Source organism: Cryptomeria japonica, chromosome 4, assembly GCF_030272615.1.
Source record: "Cryptomeria japonica chromosome 4, Sugi_1.0, whole genome shotgun sequence".
Classification (NCBI taxonomy): Eukaryota; Viridiplantae; Streptophyta; class Pinopsida; order Cupressales; family Cupressaceae; genus Cryptomeria; species Cryptomeria japonica.
Genome location: NC_081408.1, coordinates 141681545 through 141701646, shown reverse-complemented (window position 1 = coordinate 141701646; position 20102 = coordinate 141681545). Strand labels below are relative to the sequence as shown.

The 20102-nt window shown below is 35.4% G+C and overlaps 1 protein-coding gene across 1 annotated transcript; it reads right to left on the bottom strand.

Moving 5' to 3' along the window:
• Window positions 1-9977: 9977 nt before the first annotated feature.
• Window positions 9978-10541, bottom strand: LOC131074066 (SKP1-like protein 1A). The gene is made up of 2 exons (XM_058010611.2): window positions 10230-10541; window positions 9978-10151 (listed from the first exon to the last, which is right to left on the bottom strand). Exons 1-2 carry the CDS (start codon window positions 10539-10541, stop codon window positions 9978-9980), a joined length of 486 nt encoding a protein of 161 aa, XP_057866594.2.
• Between the last annotated feature and the right edge of the window lie 9561 nt (window positions 10542-20102).

Below are 20102 nucleotides of genomic sequence, written 5' to 3'. Positions count from 1 at the left end.
TTGGAGAGATAAATAGTGTAGGAGGGAAAGTGGAAGATGCCACAATAATCAGTAAGGTATTGAGAACCCTGCTATCGGTCTATGCTATCTGAGTTGCAAATATTCAGGAGTGGCAATTATTGTTTAGTTTATTTAGGGTATTTTTGCAAGGATTACACTTACAGTCAGGTTCATTTATTAGGTGGTCTGCTTCTTTAATGTTCAGTTGCATGAAATCAACAATTGGTGCTAAATAGCATTGGAGCTCTAACAAACTAAGACTTATTTTGTCTTCTTCATCTTTCAACCTTCAGATTTCATGATTTAGCATTTTGACTTTTCTAGTAAAGGTTGATGTTGAACTAATAAGAGGATCAAAAGAGCTTACTAGATCTTGAATTTCCTTTTGAATTTGGTTTTTTTTTGTCTTCTAAGTCTTTGATTAAGGCAGGAAAACTTGAATATTTCACTAGTAGTGGACCAAGTTGTTGCAGTATATTTTTAACTTCTTCTGTTCTGGTGGAAAGAGCAACTTTTCCAACTATTATTTATTCCATTAAGTTATTTCCTTGCTTTGTTTCATATTGCCTTACTTGAACCTTCTCCAGATTGGTTGCCTCTGAACTACTTGCTTTAACAAGAGTATCCATCTAATCAATACTGGGTGCAGTATCATCGACGACAATGTATGGGATTAGGTCAGAGAGAATTGTCTTGGCAGAAATGAGAATTCTTGCCTTCTTTTTCTTTCCTCTGAGTTTAGGTTTTTCAGCTTGGATTCTCAATTTTTCTAAGACTTTCATCAATTTCTTGGGGGTCATTTTCTTTATATCAATGACCGAGTCACCTTCTTCTTCCTCCTCTATTCCTTCTTCCTTTTCTACAGTCTCAACTTCTAAGTTATTTGTTGTGATGATTCTTACCGTCTTCTTCTCACTTTCATTTTCTAAATACAACTTCCTCTTTGCCAAAGGAGAATTCATCACTACTTTATTATCCTCTGTTTTCTTCTCTTCCTCTTTTCCTTCCTCTTCTTTCTTCTCTTCCTCTTTTCCTTCCTTTGTCTTCTTCTCTTCCTCTTTTCCTTCTTTAGAGAGAATAGGATTTGGTGTGAATAACATTTTGTGAGTTGTATCCTCATAAGGAATGTCTTCAACTAACACTTCATCTTGATCGGGAAGCTTAGTTTGATTAGCTTCCTTCATCAATGAAGTGTGAACTAGTTGTTCGATATCCTTTGTCAGATTGGGGATGTCTGACACGACATTTCCTATGATGTTCTCAACTATGAAAGTATCAAAGTCTTCAGTGGAGTCTTTTTCCTTATCTTTTCTTTTGTCAAGGGTAGCTGCACCTTGGTCCTATTTTGTTTCCTTTTGAATTTCTTCTTTAGCTTCCGTTTGCTAGTCCATAATTTTCTTCCACAAGCCAATACCTTCAGTGTGCACTACTCCAAATTCACCTACTGCCACTCTCCCAATTCTATTCCCTATTTTGAAATGTTGAATGCATGCTTCAGCCACTAGTGAAGCTTGATCAAGGTCTAAGTCATATTGCACTTCCATGAGTGCTTTTATTCTAAGTTCCTTTTTAGTAAATGGAGTTGTCTTCCATCTACCTTCAATTTCATCTTGTAAATATGATGGGATTATGCCATATATTTCACTAGGAGTCCTACAAAAATTGTGCAAGTTCCAGATCAAGGCTTCCTCAATTTTCCTTTAGTCTTCTTTGTTACTGAGGGAATATCTCCTTCCAAAATCAAATAGACCTCCAAATTGTTTAATCCCAAGCACCAACTCATCAACTGTTGGGGATTTATTCCTTCCACTTCTTCTAACCTCCTTAATTTCCATATTTGATAGGGTGTCAGTGATATCACCCTCTTTCTCATCCTTTTTAAGCTTTGAATCACTCTTTTTCTTTCTGGTGTAAGTCACTCCTACCAGTTTATCTTTACTTGGTGAAGATATAGAAGTACCTAGATCCTTTTCCTTTGAGTATGTTGCAAGCTTGGTTGCTGCAGTCCCCTTAGGTTTTGTCTTCGACACTTTGTTCTTTCCTCCTATTAATTCTTCACCTTTAGCAGGTGTGACCCCTATTTGCTCACTAGCACTGGGGGACGTAGTGGCACCGGATGATTCACTTCCATATTTCTTGTCAAGAGTATCAATCATTTTTCCTACTTTTCTTTTCATGATTATTACCTGAAGTTCCTATTTTATTTTGGAGCTTGCCTCCTCACATGTTCCAAATCTCTTTTCCTTCGAGTCTACCTGTTTAGAAAAAAGCATATTGACATGAATTTTAAATAGATATGATCCAACCTCATAGCCCAAAGGTGGAACCTAAAAAGTTCTGGGCTGAACTACTTTAATGATACAACAATCTGTGTCTACAAGGAAACAAATATTGTCTTTGTATTTTTGTACTATTTTGATTGGAATTCTTTCCCTCTTGTGCATCATAATTTGGAATTCCTTAAAGTATCCCCATATTGTTTCACCAAATTTATTTCCTAGGTCTCTAATCATTTCACCTATCTAAGCCATGGTAGGTTTCTCCTATGCTAATACTACATTACCCTTACCGGGAAATTTTTTTTGCACATAGAAAAATATACATACCAATAGTGAGCCATATTTGAAAGATTGCTTCTTGTCCTTCTTAATTCTTTCAATGTTCACCATAAATTGACTTTGAATCATCTCACATATATCATAGGTTGCATCTTCTTTGATAATTCGATATCCATCATGTATGGCACCACTCGACACACTATTCATCCAGCTTACTTGATAAAACCTATAACCTAACACTACAGAGGCAAATCATACTTCAGAATCCTCAATATGGATGATTGTCATTGCTCTACTATCATATCAAGATTTGGTAAACTAAATGACTTCAATTGATGAAATCATTCTTAGGGTTAATGCTTCGCCTGTTGCATTGAAGCCTGTCACTCTTCAAATCACCTCCTTTGTAATCTTGATCGGTGCATGAGATTCCAAACACAAAAAATGATCTTGAACCGTGCTCAGTACATATCTAACCTAGTTGTCATGAAACTGATTAGGAAAATCAACAACATTACCTAAACCTTTTGTCTTCAGAGGTAGAAATTTTGGCTTCAATTGATCATTTTCATAGAACCCTTTAAAATCATATCAAATGAACTTGTCTCCAAGTTCTTCGAGCTTGCAATGAAAGTAGGAGAAAATATATTCTACCAACAATACACTGGAGGGGAAAGATGATAAAGTGCCAGTCATGTCGATTGCATCAACTTTCATCAGGTGAAACCTCAACTCGAGTTGGGGTTATTTGATAGCTTCAACCAACATAGGAGTCGATATCAACACTGCCATGATGACCTTCAAACAAGTTTTTCTTAGACAAGGTTAAATACTTTTCCTAGGGAATACCAAACACCACTATTTCTCTCCTTGAATTTTCTGCACAAACAAAGCTTAGCCAGTTTCAAATCGCCTTTGATTGCACAAGAGCTCGAGAGATTCACAAGAAAAGAAGGATAAATGAAAATGTGTTGACATTTCCTTATTTATCCGTAGAGATTTACCGACATTATAATACAACGGTCAGTTTAGAAACTTACAGCTTAAAGTACACCAATTTGACTTTACCAGCTATTTGTTACTGATATCGATACACAAATAACTAACTCACAAGACATTCTTCAATTAAGAACTTTTATACCAGCTTTTATGCATCACAACTATGCAGATAGACATTTGCTTATATTTATTAGGGGGATTCAAAAGTAATCTTACCATATGTGCTCCCCCTAGGCATCGATATGTCTAGTTAGAAGAGGAACTGTCATCACCGATGGATGATGACATGGTTTTAGAATGACCTTCTCCTTCTTTTCCTTCTTCCTTCTTGATCCATTTTTTTTCATTTCATTTCTTACTTCTTCAGTTGTCTTCTTTCCTTTCACATCATTTTGCTCTTTCTTCTTGCTAAACCAATTCTTTTCTTCAGACCAGTTGTCCTCCATGTTCCTGAATTATTTCTCTATCCCATTCTCATTTTGTATTTTTTTGCAACATGACCAAAATTACCACACGTGGAATAGGTGGCATACAACTAATTACTCCTTTTGTTAGGACTGACCGGTTTGAATGGTGATCTTGATATATTTGACTTCAACCTGCATTCTTCAGATCTATGTGCAAACTTATTGCATGTGAAGCAATGTCCATTAAATCTTTTTCTATTTGACAATACTACTAGATTGAGATCTACACTCATAAGCAATGTGGCCATACTTATGATAATTATGGAAATAACCATCAAAGGTGAAAATCTTCTTTTGACTAACCAATTTATTTGTACAGTCATTTCTCTTATGACCTGATTTACCAAAATGGTTACAAGAGGATTTGGAAAACTTCACACCTTTCAATTCTTAATGGTTGCTTTTATCATCCTTCATCTTCTTGGATTTAGATGATTCTCCAGATTCCAAAGGACCTGAACTGAGGTAACCAAGACCAGTTATATCCTTTTCTCTTCTATGAGCCTTTAACTATTTGTCTACCTTCTAAGAGCTTTCATTGAATTTCCTCAACTTCTCATTTCTTTCATTTTCAAGTTTCAACCCACTCTTGAGTTGTTTAATCTCTTTCATCATCTTCTCTTTTTCTTCTGTGTTGTCATGCAGATGCTTATATATATATATTCATTCTCCTCAGTGAGAATTCATATTTCTTTATCTTTCTCAATCATGATAGCATAATTTTCTCTTAGAGCATCTTCAGCAAGCCTCGTGGCTCTTTCAGCCTTTGATAGTTCTTCTTCTGCTTCCCTTTTTCTTTCATTAGCACTTATGCTGGTTTCCAATATCTTTGTCATTCTTAGGGCCTGACCTTCATTTTCTCTTTTGATATGTGTGACTTCTTTGGTCAGCTTCTTGTTCTTTTCCATGAGTTCGGAGACAAATTCTTCATCTTCTTCAGACCCACTGTGTTTAGAGAGTTGGTCTATGATGTCCTGACTCTCATTTAGCCATTGAGCTAACACCTTTCTTTTTGCAAGATATTTTCTTAGTCTCTCTTTTAGCTGAGTAATAATTATGTTTGCTTCATCAATCTGCTTCTAATACTGGTATTCTTCCATGATCTTTATCCTCAAGCTATCAAGCTTCACTCTAGAGGAATATGGCTCTAATACCAATTGTTCATCCCACTCTGTGCTAAGAGGGGAGGGGTGAATAAGCACTTTACCGATTATGCTTAATTAAAACTTTTAACTTAAGTTATCACTAACTTAACATTCATCAAAATAAATAGCTATTGTAGAAGAATAATCATGCATGAAAAGAAACACAATGACACCGAGGTTTATCTCATGGAAAGCCAAATGGGAGAAAATCACACTGTGAGTAGGAACTCACAAAATTTGTACTCTTTTGAAGTACGCCTGGTGAAGAGCCATCCCTTTTAGGAAATTACAAAGATGCTGTTTAGGTGCCACTCGATTAAGGGATTTTGTCTAAGGCCTGTTAGTGCCTATACCCTATTAAAGGTAGCCTTGTCAAAGGTCTTAAAATCATTAATTAAGATGACACCTGGTTAAGGGATTTTTAAAATGGGACCTGTTAAAGTCCACCCTATTAAGGGATTTTAGCTACAATGGCTAGAGAGAAACATAAAGATGATATGCTAAAGTGGCTACTCATTAGCTTGATCAAATCACACTGAAGAACCACACTATGTCTGCATCGGTTGTGTCTGTTCTACACAACACTGATTTCTTGAATTCACCTTCAATTTTGTCATCTGCCAATTTGCTGATCATTGGATTCCATATTGCTGGTCCTCTGTCACTTGGGTCACCACTCTGTTGAACTCCACTTTATCGGTGCTCTGTCACTCGGCTCTACATTCTCTTAAACTCCCCCTGTGTACACTTTCATATTATCTCCATTCAACTTGACAACAACCATCTCAAGAATGAGATATGTGAATTTATTGACCCTTTAGTCTATCGCCAACTTTCCATCCAAAACATCCCTTTCAAATTTTCATTATCATGCCTTAAATCATGCCTCTAAAATCATTGCAGGAATCTCTATCAAGACAGTCGAACATGCCGATAAGTTCATCGGTTGATTGGAGAAGACTCTCGATTTAAATGAATGTTAACTAAATGTTACTAGTCTGTCAGTTATAGACTCTTCTGGTGTACTGATCAAAATCTATCTAGCTAGTTTTCTCCTGTATATGGGTCTATTTTTTTGCATCGCTGGTGGACCTCTTCTGTATCGATCTACTCACCGCTACCTGGTCTACTTACATCTTGTCAGTCTACTTACTGCTTGTTGGTCTACTCACTACTTGCCACTCTACTTACTGCTTGTTCATCTACTCACTATTTATCCCATTTACTTATTACTTATTGCTTACTACCGATGGACTATGAAGACTTAAGAGATGATGTTTCCAACAATGACAACCATATCATTCACTGATCATACAAAACTGCATCAGAATTCCAACATGACAATAGTGGAGGAATCTAGGAGGAATTGCAACATCCTTAAATAATTCAATACAACCTTTATTTCCCTCATCCCAAAGATGATCAACCTTGTCTCCTTTGTTGATTTCAAGCCCATCTCACTTTGCAACACCATGTACAAAAGACTAAGAAAAGAATTTCATTTAGACTAGCCAAAATTATTCCTAACATTATTTCATAGGAACAAGGTGGTTTTGTCTCTGGGAAAGAAACCGTTGAAGGTTCTTTGATAGCACATGAGGTAATCCATTTAGTCATATCCCATGAATGTGAGGCTATGATCATAAAACTAGATATGATGAAGGCATACGATAAAGTGGGGTAGACATTACTTCATTAAGAGCTACTAATATTTGGGTTCTCTAAAGAAAGAAGTGGATTATTTCTTGCATTTTTTGAGCTAAATTTTTTGTCATTTTTAATGGTTGTCCCTCTGGTTTCTTTTCTTCATCACAAGGGGTTAGACAAGGAGACCCACTCTCCCCTTTCGTATTTATCATCTTGGCAGAGGCTCTCAAAAGATTGATTTCAGCTCACCATATCAGTAATTTATGGAAGGGAATCACATTACCCCTTACCGAGTTAATGGTAACTCACAATTTATTTGATGATGACACTTTACTTTTTGGGGAAGTCTCAATCTCTAAAGTGAGAATAATTAAATAGACTTTAAAGAGTTATTGTGCCTCTAGGGAAAAAAACAATGCACAAAAATCTAAAGTATTTTTCATTAATATTGCTCCACAAGTGGCTTATAGAATGCAATGTTCACACAAAAGGGTACAATGTAATAGATATGTGTTCTGGATTTATTTAAATGCAATAAATATATATAAAATAAAGGTAGAACAATTATAGAATTAAAATGAAAGACACAAACGAAAGGAAGAAGTTAATCTCACAACCGGTCCTTGATATGAAGCCTCCAACTACTTAAATCTTCTCTGATGCAACCTGCACACAAGCTAGAAAGGAAAAATGTTTGGGGCTTCTTAGGGACTTGCCTCAATCAAATCCCTATTTTGTTGTTTCCACCTCCACAGATAGATTGATAGAATAAAAGATAAATACAAGATAAGATAAATGATAAATGATAAATGATAGAAGAGGGATATGTGATAAATCTCAAGATGCCCAAAGATAGGATAAATAGATAAATATTACCAAAGAGGCTTGAGAAAGCCAAGAGAGTTGCAAGAGAAATGCTATGAGAGCTTGAGAGTGTTGTAGAAAGTGAGAGAGAGCCAGAGAATGATGTAAGAGCCTAAAGAATAAAAGAGATTGTATGGAGGAACTAGAGAGCCTGAAAGAAGAGATAAGATAGATTTAAAAGAGAGAAAATTACAGAAAGAATAGGTATGTGAGTTGTTTAGAATATTTCGAGCCCTTTACACTGACATGTGCATGTGACAAGTTGAAAGGCCCACTCGGAACTAACATTTGAATGCTAAGATATCATGGGATGAATGCATGGCGTGTAGACATCCGCACGATGTGCTAGTGTCCAGGCAAATCATGATAAAAAATGATAAGTGGCAAGAGAAACCGGGGGGTAACATGAAACGAAAGCTAAAGGATAGTTGTTGGAAGGTGTCTTGACCATCCTTAGAGGGAAAAGGTTGATGCAAGGGCTAAAGTGAGCCTACCAAAATGCTAGGGGAATGGACATCAAAGTGGTTACCAAATATGTAGGTCAAATTACAAAGGAGTATGTAATTTTTGACACTATAGTAATATATCAAAGGATGAGTATGTCAGAGATAATATGAGAAAATAGGAGATATATGAGAAAGATATGTAATATAAGATATATAAAGGAGAGGGAGTGTAATATAGATATTTAAGGATACTATGAACATACACGAATGATGTTTAATAGAACAAATATGTCTGGATTAACTTTGTGTCCGCTTTGTATAGCTGAGTCTAGAGTATAAATATAATATAAAAAAATTACTTCAAGCTCTAAACTTTGGTCTATTCTCCCAAATTTATATTCTTAATATGATATAAAACTCTACGATATTATGTTTCTAGAACCAAAAGGCCAATTTATGTACATTCTTGTTATTCATCAAATATGAGAATAATATTTTACCAAATTGATTTGACACCTATCTATGAGCATGATTTGCATGCTTCATGTCATCTAGAATCTACTTGCCTAAAGCATCTAAATATGCATCCATAAAATTTTTATTTGAATAACTTCCCCTTTGTGAAATACGTTGAAGTAATTTAATCATGTGACAAAAATATGCCAAGTAATGATGTAATAATCCTAAGCAATATATATGAAATAATCGTATTTTGATGTCATAATTATCTAATGATACATGATTTCCACAATCCATAATATTAGTCTATGCTGAATTTTTGGATTAGATTGTGTTTTTGATTTTTGCATCAATATTTTGAATCACACTCTGTGGTCCATCATCAAGATAGTAGAGAGAACTATGACTGTGATTTTTATTTTTTGCCTCCTAGTTCTCTCTACTATTCTGATGATGGATCACAAAGTGAGATTCAAAACATTGATGCAAAAATAGAAAACACAATCCAATCCAAAAATTTAGAATCTAGACTAGTGATAATTATCTTTAATGTTCCTTAATTCAAACCTAAATGTTGATAATTTACAATTTCTCCTTATATAGAATAACCTTTATCAAGAAAGGTGTTTTCATTCGAAAGACATATAAAGAGATGTTTTTAAATAAGATATTTAGTGGTAAAAATTTAACAATTCTATACAAATTCAAATAAGATATATGAGGCTCACTTAAATAGTTATTCAATTCAAGCATAATAAACATTGCAAATTCAAATTTACATATACTTAAAACATTGTATTGATATTTTTGAATATTTAATATCTGCGTTAAATTTATAAGCACAACCCACAAAATAGTTAAACTCTTTCTAATAAATAAATATAACTGTTAAAAAAATATCTTTCACATTTAATTAATTTTTTTTTTAATCTGAACTAAATTTATCAGCACAACCCACAAAACAGGTAAAGTCTTTCTAATAAATAATTATAACTGTTAAAAAATTGTCTTTCACATTTAATCAATTTCTATTTTATCTGGATTAAATTTATAAGCACAACTCACAAAACAGTAAACTGTAAATAATTGGAATTATTAAACAGTAATAAAAAGAAAATAAAGTTTGAATGAAAATATTTTAAATATTTTGCTAACTTATATATAGTAGCAAATAAAATTGATGGCGTCAATGAGAATCTATAACCGAAGAATTTACACTTGAAATTAGCTTATATCCAAGTGTGATTAATATTTCAAAGTTAGAATTCTTATGTGTTTGATTATCCACATATCGGTTTCACAGTTGAATTAGCCAGCAGTAATTTAATCCCTGAAAAGGTTTCTCAAATGATAAATCAGAATTAAAAAACTAGCGCTATCCTTTTAACATGTTCAATCAAACGCCCATTGAATTTCACGCCTGATTTGATCCTCCTCTTCCGGAGTAAAATCATTTTTTATGTTAAATCGCTCCCGAATTTGCTCAGGTGATAAATCTTTGATCTTGTCAGCTACAGTTTTACATAACAAGTCGAAAAGATTGCTTACGTTCAGAAAATTAGCAGCCTGCATATGCACAACAATTAAATTTAATATAGAATATAATGTACAACTACAAAATTTATAGAGAAATGTAAAACATACCATAAGAAGATTCACAAGAATTTGTTGATTAACACTTAAAAACTGAGTATCCCAATTTTTCACTTCTTCCTTTGGTTTATTAGATTTGTTGGCTTCCAAATGATATCTGATGTATTCGATGACTTTTTTTAAAATTGAGCTGGAAACATTTGTGACAGGAAAAACTCTGTCAATGTCAGGATCTTTTATATTTTTTTTGACAGGAACATCGATAAATTTTTTAACGATTTTCATCTGCAAAGCCTCCTCGAACTCCACATGAAACTTCTCGTTGTCTGAACTGAGTAATATCACGTTACGTTCCTCGGCCATGACTAATTTAGTACCTACAGCGGAAATCTCCAAAAGTATTTATCAAAATTTAACTCAACGAATTCCGCAAAACAAAGTTCATTCGGAGACAGCGATATAATAAAACGTTAAAGCTGTATATAAAATGGCTCTTCTTTAACTGTTACGTAGCTGTAGTGGCGTTTCCACTTACTTTATCCCTTCGTCTTCCCAATGTCGTTTCATATGTGCATGCGCAATATAGAGAAAATGCAGTAACGTAGAATGCACAGAGGAGGAGCATACTATACAACCAATTTATCTACCGAGATGATTATTATATAATTCAGAAACTCCTCAAATCTGTTCTAGAAATGAAAGAAAATTTGACATGATAAACGCATGAAGAAGATAAAACGTTATAATGATCATAATACATTTAATATTAATTTTATTAAATTATTTCTTGGTTCTTATAAAACTAATTTATCTCTTTCATCAATTAACCGTTTAAGTATCATTAAATAATCAGTTATTAGCAATGCCATATACTACTAAACTATCAACACAATTTATACTTTAATGTAAAACATAGTGGAGGTGACCTAGTAAAGCATTAGGTAGCATTCTCATTATTATGAACTAGATTTAATTAAAAAATGACATTTAAATTTTATATTTTTCTTATTACATGTTGAACAAAAGTAGGAAAGGTAATGATTAGATTGGAGGGAAAGCCATACTAAAATATCCTATAAAATAAAAAAACATATCTAACCAAACATATTACTTGTACTTAGCTTACTATCTATGGATTGGGCTTATTCATGTGTCTTAATGTATTTATTAATTGATTGTATGATGAAATTGCCTCATAGTCCTATTTTTCTTCATTATTTATTGCCTTATCCAATCTAGTGTTCAATATCATATCTAGATTAGTATTAGTATCATGTTCATGAACTATGGAATTTTATGGCTATCAAATTGTGGCATCCACTTCTTCTCACATTAAGCTCAATGGATTCCCACAATCAACTTGTTATAATTATTTTTTGCTCCCTTTGTAAAATTCTTAAACTAACTAAGAAAGTATCCAAGACTTTGTGCAAGAATATAAATAAATGAATAATTTGGTAAAAGATTCTATAAATAAACAAACAAAATAAAATTATGTTTTAGAAAAATAAGTGAAACAAACAAGTATAAAGAAATCTCATTGTCCATCAGTAGAATTCATAAATGAGCATTGAATATATGGATAAAAGTGATATATTGTATACAATAGGAGTAACTCCAACTCATATAGATTTGTAAGAGCTATATCTACATTAAAGATGCCAAAAAATGGTTACACCTACTTAGTAAAAGAAAAATAAATAGATAATAGATGTTGCACATACACCTTAGATTGTAACTCTAACCACAAAGAAAAATTACAAAATATCCTTTATAAAACTTTTCATGATTTCTAAGCTAGATGAAATCCGCATAATCTAGTTTTTTAGAGAAGGTAATATGTTAGCAGATTACATGGCCAATTTAGGAGTGGTATATGAGAAAATCAGATGGTGGATAGTAGGGGAAATTTTCCCAATACACTTGTGTGAGATGACATGAAGGGATGCAAAAAATTTGTCTACTCCCAACGACAAATTATCAATGATACTTTCTTGTCAAATGAGTAAAGTTATTTCTTGTAATAAGTGGATCCAACAAAACACTAGGGATTCTAGAGTGTTCTTGGTCACTTGGTTTTTTGTTTGTTGGTTTGGGATTGGGATTAAAATGGTGAACCTCCAAATCTGCAAGGGCAATTCTAATATGGGGGGAGATAAGAACAAAATGGAGCTGAAATCGTGCAAAAAATGGGAACAAAATAAGGAGTTGTGGATTGAAATATTGGATGGTGGTCTTGAACCATACCTTAAAAAAATGCATGGTCAAGACCCTAGGATGACAAATGTGTTTTTGAAGGGATGGAATAATGACATTCTCAGTGCTTACGAGGTTGAATTCAGAGTGGATGAAAAATTTATTGTCAAAATTACTGGTTGCAAATGGTAGGGAAAAAGTTCTATAGAGAGTAGAAGGTGATGAAAGAAGCCTTATCTGTGTTCTTCGACAAATAGATTGAAAGGGATAGAGTGAGGAAGGCTGATGATGTGGGCTACAACAGAAAAGATCTCATGAGTCTCTGGGAAAATGTTGCAGAGGTTATCATGAGGTACATCACTTTGGATAGCCATTTTGTTAGTATATTTTCCTATCACTTCACTATTTTAAATCATTTAAGCAATGATAGGAAAATCTCTTTGTCATTTTATTTACTCTCCTCATTGGAACATACCCTTTCACATCATTCCAAAAATAGTGATAATCATGTCTTCCATGAGGTTTTGATTCTTCTTATCATGGAATATGTCAAATCTCTTGAGGTCAAACCCTCCCCTACTTATAAAACTTCTAACAACCCTAAACCCTCGGCTAGTCTTGATATTCATCTAGTGTTGGACACTAAAATTGATGAGGAGTTGGGTGAGATGGCCATGGATTAGAGGGACCTTAAAGTGCTTGATGACCCTTATTATTGGCCCTTAGAGGATTAGGGATCCCCTTAGAAGGCTACCCCTGGTACAAATAGTAGTACGAAAACTAAACTTGCAGCTAATAAGTGCAAACCCCCTCCCTCCAAACCCCAAGAGTTGGGCCCTAAAATCTCTAAAAATAAAAAAGAGGGGAAAATTATGGAGACAAGAGGCAAAGGGAAAGAAGAACTTAAATTGGATATTCTTCTCAATGTGGATTAGGTGTACCTAGGAGATAGAAAAAGTGATGAAGTGGATTTTGATGTGCTCTTAGCCAACTTGAGTAATATTCAAGAGATTTGTTTTTGCTGGCTGGTTGTTAGTGAACAAATTTTTCTCTTTGCATTTAAATGATTAATTTTAGGACTCTGTTACCTTCTTTTAAGAATAAACGGTTCACTAAACAGTTGGGTAGGCATTTGTTCAATCACCTCCCTCTGAATTTTTGCCTAGGTACAGCTCCCTATCTAGATTTTTCATAAAGTGTGCTTTTGTTTTTTTATATTTATATCCAAATGAAAGCTTTTAACCAGAAAGCATATAAGACCGCCTATATCATTCTTGGATGAAAGGCTGTAACTTTCCTCATATCTTATAAATAACGGAAACTATCTTCTTAATTTTCAAAGTATGTAATTACAGTAACTGAAACAAAGTTCAATATACTTCTTCCAAATAAAGACGAACAGATTCAGAGAAAATGAATGCACCCGCAAACATGAATCTTTTACAGAGTAAACAACACATTCAAAGGAAAGAACATCATAGGAATAATGAAAAGCTGCAATGAAATAATCAAATACTGTTTCTTGATCGGATGAACATATACAAAGACATGTCATCTATTCGGATTCAAAATACACAGATCTTTCTTCTCCCCAAAAACAATATCACCAGATTTCATATATATATCTTTATGTAATCAAAGACATAATGATACATCTGCTAATCTTTATCCACCATAGATTTCAACCATCTGATTCCCCCTTTGATTAGGAATAGAAAAATATCAAAATAAACACATGTTCAAGTTTTTTTTTAAAAATCAGTTACTAAAATATAACCCTTCTACCATCGGTTCTAATTAATTTATAGTCTAAATGGGGGGGGGGATCTCCTTGAAAACTCGACCACTCCCCGATAAAACAGTTACGAAACCAAAACAAAGTATTTTGGGACAGTTGTCCCGAAGTTTTTGCATAACTATGAAAAATGTTTTTTTTTTTAAATAAAGAAAACTAGCCCAAAGCGGATGCATTATGTCATATTTCATCATCATCCTTTTCTCCATCTTCATGAGCATCATGAGCAGCTGTGAGTTCTTGGATCATTGATTGGCTTGGGACTTTCATTGCATTAAGCTTCACCTTTGCCACCTCTTTATTCCATCTGTGTTGCACCATCTTCTCTGAGTGCTTCGGTAGCTGATCATTCCCAATGAAAACCATAGATTCGATCCTAGCCACTTTGGTTATATCCTCTAGCATGAAACTACTCCTAACTCTGTTCTTATCTGTGTTCAACCGGAATGACTTAACTGCTTCTTGTGTACTTGCCCCATAGATTCCTAGTTCCCAGTCATGATCGGGATTAACCAATCTATTATCTTTGACAATACTACTCTGCAAATCCTGGAGTTCATATACAGAGGTTTTCACATCCGTAATTATCGACTGAAAGGTGAGCACCCACCACATGATAGTTTTCTTTAGCATGAAAAGTTGGCATTCATCAGATACCAGCTTAAATGAATTTTCTGTCAGAAATCTCGTAGTTCCCTACTCTTCAATTTTGGTAAACAGAGGTAGGACATTTTGCCATTTGTGCTCTTCTTTCTCTCATGGTACAAGCTGATTTTGGATTTTGGAAATCAGGCTCTGTACCTCATCACACAACTTCTGAGAGTCGGTAATGTATTTTTCACCATCTTTGATTACTTGTTCAATCCATTTTTCAACCGCTTCAGCGATGCTCTTAGCTCGTTGAACTTGATTCATCAACTTCTTGTTTTCTGGAGAAGTTGGGTCAAAATTCTCAGTGGCATGGGATATTGGCATTGCTCCAAGGCAATTGATGCTATCGATGAACTGATCCAAAACACTTATATGTCTTTTAAGTTCTCTTTTCTCCCATCCATCCTTCTCTGACCGGGTAAGCATCTTCTTCGCTGACACTTGGAAAAAATGGTTGTCTGTATCCCTGCTCATCTTTCCCAACTCTACTTTTGTTATTTCAAAATCATCAAAACCGACCTCTTTGTTCTCATCTTTCAGTTTGTAAGAGGCAATTTCCACTGTCCATTTACCAATTTCCTCATCATTGTTTAGGTGCGCGGTGGTCTTGAACTTCTTTGACTTTGGATTCTTCTCAGAGTACTTGGCAACCATCTCCTGAATTGGAATGGTCACAAGAAGAAAGTTCCTTTTCTTGTTCACTGAGGTTGTTAACCATTTAGCAGTCACAGCAGAATGAGAAGTTCCTTCAATCATCTTTGGGGGTGGCGTCATAGCCACAGTCACCGTTTGGGAGTCTAGAGAACAAGCAAATTCATGATCCAAATCTTCAATTTCAAAGATCTGAGCTTCGATCACGGCATCTTTGACTCCCATATCCTTGACCTGGTCCATCCTCCTCTGGGCGACACTACGTGATCGAGTATACCGAGGGGTACTGAAATCCAGAGTTAGGCTAGGTCTACGTTTAGGCTGAGCCAACTTGATTTCCTTACCTGCACGAACAGGAGCACTGTTAGAAGGATGTTTTGGTGAAGACATACTTCTCATAGAAAGAGACTTGGCGTCTGGCTTCATTGCTTTCTTCTTGACCACCCATGCCATGGTTCTGTCCAGAACTCGTTTAGTTCTTGCTTGAATGTCATCATTTTCCTCCTCATCCCAATTAATTGGGGGCATTTCATTCTCTACATGGGCTAAATACCTTGGTTCAAATAGTTCAAGATGATCTTCTTCAAGCCCTTTAATATCTATCTTTATTTGCAGAGAAATAACCTGTTCCAGCACCAATCTCATATTTTCTCTTTTGAAGACTTCAAGTTCATCTGAACAGTCTTCCCAGAAATCTTCTAACTATGGAGTGGGAAGATAAGGCATTAAGCCAAGAATTTGAGAAAATCCTTTGTTGTCAAACCCTTTTCTTTCAACATGCAAAGAGGAATTAAAATTTCTAAGGTCTGCTCCTATACTTAGTGCATCAGACATTGAATTACAGGATAACACTCCCAAATGTATTGGAAAATGACCATCCCACTTGTCTTTAGGCTGTGCCTTCTTGACCACGGAAGTCAGTTGTCTGCATACTTCTGCTAGGACAAAACAATCAGAACAGAAATGCGGAAGCTTGAAGGGTTCCTCTTCAAAGCATCCCACTCGTATATAGCAAAAGTGTGGGAACTGGATGTAAAAGCTTCTGAACTTCTTAATCAAGGACTGTGCATCATCTGAAATCCGTTTGTCTTTTGTACCTTTCAGTTCATGACACATTTCGCCCAGGAATGCATTTTGTACCCTTCTAAAATCTTGTAGGGCATTGTCTTTTTGTAGCATTGGATAAAATTCATACACCGGAACATCTTACTCAGTGGGCTGCTTGGGTATACTCGTTAACTCCTTAACACAGGCTAGACAATACAAAAGATACGAAGACATGAAGAAGTTTTGTTGAAATTGCTTGGCTAGACTCAACTGCTCTCTCATCGAATCAGCAATTAACTCCGCCAAATCCAGATATTGTTTTCCTTCAAGAACTAATTGTACATCGCAATATATCCAATCATCAAAGCTATAAGCTTTGGCAGAACCTCTCGCTCGATGCAACAGAAGCATTACATCATGGATATGTGGCAATATGTGGTTCTTGTTAGGATTTTTAGGCAGTCTAGAACTACCTCTCTGAGGGACCTTCAACCAGAACTTCGCCATATTATTCCTATGTCCAGCTCTATCTGCATTGAACTCACTAATTGACTGAGCAGGGAAGAAATTAGAAAATTGATAATGCATATTTTGAACATTGAAGCAATCACTTCGTGGTTAATGGCGAGAAGGGTTTCGCCGTTATCTCTTTTAATAGTTTCAGATACAGGGTCATATCTGGCAATACACTCCCGAACAAGCTCTAGACAAGGAATTGCGGGAGGAAAGGCTGCAGCTTCTAAAAGTCCATTACTCAAAATCTCTATACAAAAAGACTTATCAACACCCCTGAACACCCTTTCTTTCAAATCTTCAAGGTTCTCACCCTTCAGGTTAGTATCACTAACTATGGCTTCTATGGATGCCATGCTAAAGATGTTTCCAAACAAGTGTAGGGTGGACTTCATGATTTGAAAACAAGAAACTCAAACTTGATTGCGGTGAAACCTTCTGTATGAGAGAAAATGCAAGGGAAAACACTGGAGAAAATATGGAAAGACTCACCTTCATAGTTGTATAATCAGACGACGACTAGCAGCAAGAAAAACTCCTATCTAGGTACAATATAAACAAAAATCCAGCAGCAAGAAGCAAATGCAAAACATAAATGATTTTCATACCTTATAGAGAAAGGTAATAATATAGACACATTAAATGCAATGATTTCACAATTTCATTCCGAACGTAGCAAAGTGATAGATTGGACCCTCGCACCCATGCATTGAATGCATGGCAGCGTACTTTAAGAAACTGCCAGTTCTCAAAATGTTCACTTACTTCAAAAAAGCCAAAGAATGACATCACTTTACAATATGGTTCTGCCTCTCTGTATTTAGCAAAAAATGCACTTCTCAAAACATTAGAAACTACAGGACCCACCAGCATTGAACCCGTGTGAACATCTTGAACCAACTTCTTGAATGTTCAAGTAGTTCAAGAAGTACGCCGCATCAAACTATTAACCACTTTGCCATGTTGAACACGTTGAACATATTTGAACCCTTTGATCTTAGTTCAACAAGTTCAACACAAATGTTATGTCACAGAACAAGAAAAACTTTATTAAAGAGCCGCTGCAAAAACTTAGAGAAAATGTTATTACGAAGAACCCTTTCTGAACACCTCGGAACCTATTGAACCTAAATGAACATCTTGAACCTAGTTCAGAACGATTCGACGCATTCAAGGAGTACAATGAATTGTCCGATCTTGAATGAAAATGACTAGAGAAAGGACTTGAGGCGACATCTAAAGACTTGAACCAAGGTATATGGTATGAACTAGGACTCCAATATAAAAAAGGAAAATATGACCCATTCTCGGCATGAAGAATAAATGACGTGGTAACATTGGCTCTGACTAGGGATTGTATTTTTCAAAGGAAAATGCAAAGAACTCACAGACTCTGGTTTTGCAAAACATAAAATAACGGGGAAAGGGTTAAGAGCACAACCCAAAATACCTAGACTACTATGTACAAGTGACTTCAAACACTAGACTTACAATTTATAGAGCTTGAGATCTTGCCCATTGTAGGTATAAGGCATGATCATTCCATCAGCATAGCTGAGTCTGAATGCATTTTGTCCTACTGCTTCACAAATTCTAAAAGGACCTTTCCACAATGAATCAAACTTGCTGTGAGCACCTTTGGACTCTTTTCTTTTGTCCCATAGTAGCACCTCATCTCCTACTAGGAAACCTCTTGGTCGAGCTCGCATGTCAAAAATCCTCTTTACTCAGCTCTGATGTTCTGAAATCCTATCCACCAGCAATTCTCTCTCTTCTTCTAACTTTGTCAGAGACATGATTCTTTTCTCCAAAGCATTTTGAAAGAAGGAATCTTCCACTACTATTTGCAGCTTGGTTGCTAATAACTCCAGTGGCAAAGAAAGTTTCGCTCCTACATCATACACAAGTTCAAAAGGTGCCATTCCAATAGCTCTCTTGGGTGTGGTTCTGTCTACCCATAAAGCCTCATATACCTTCTTATGCCAATTCCTAGCATTCTTGTCAACTAGCTTCTTCATGATGACTATCAAATTCTTGTTGCTAGATTCGGCCAAACCATTGCCCTGTGGAAAATAATCAGAAGAATGTGAGAGTGAAATTTGATGATCATAGCAAAACACGGTCAACTCTTTAGAGGAGAAATATGACGCATTATCTGTCATAATTTTCTAGGGTACCCCAAAACGAACTAGGATGTAATCCATGAGAAAACTACACACAATCTCTGAGTTGGCCTTTTTGGTGGGAATGACTTCTACCCACTTTGTAAAGTAGTCAGTAGCTGTTAAAATATACATGTGACCCACACTGGAATGAGGGTTTATTGGGCCTATGAAATCAATGCCCCATTGTGTGAAAGGTTCATCCATCACTACAGGCCTTAGAGGCAGTGCTGCTAAATGTGGCTTTCCAAAAAATAATTGACATTTTTTGAATTCTTTTACATGAATATAGGCATCCCGAAACATGTCGGGCCAATAAAAACAATTTCTTAGAATTTTGAAAGCAGTAACAGATGATGAGAAGTGTCCACCACAAACCTCTCCATGATAAGCTTCCAGGAGCTTTTACTATTGAGGTTTATCTACACACCTTAGATATGTTCCATCTAACCCTTTTTTGTATAGGACATCTTGCCAAATTACATACTTTGCAGCTTTTAATTTTAAATTCCTTTGTTCCTTAGCCGATAGATGATTTGGGCAACTACCATAAGTTAAATAGTAGGCCACATTAGAGAACCAAGTATCCTGTAGTCCAACAAAAAGAGTTAATGGTAACTCTGCTTCAGTTTCCACCTCATTTTCCGCTATCAACTTGTATAAGCCCTACCCTTTAATTGTCTTCATAGGGCAAATATCTAAGTCATACTCCTGGATTTTCGTCACCCATGTTGCTCGCTTATTTAGTCCAACCTCATGTTGAGTCAAAATGCTTTTCACAGCTGAATTTGGAACAAAAACCATAGAGTGAGAATGCAGGATTTAATATCGAAACTGTTTCATGGCTTTTACAACAGCATATGCATGTTTCTCCATAGGTGAATATTTGAGCTCATGCTTCTTGAGCGG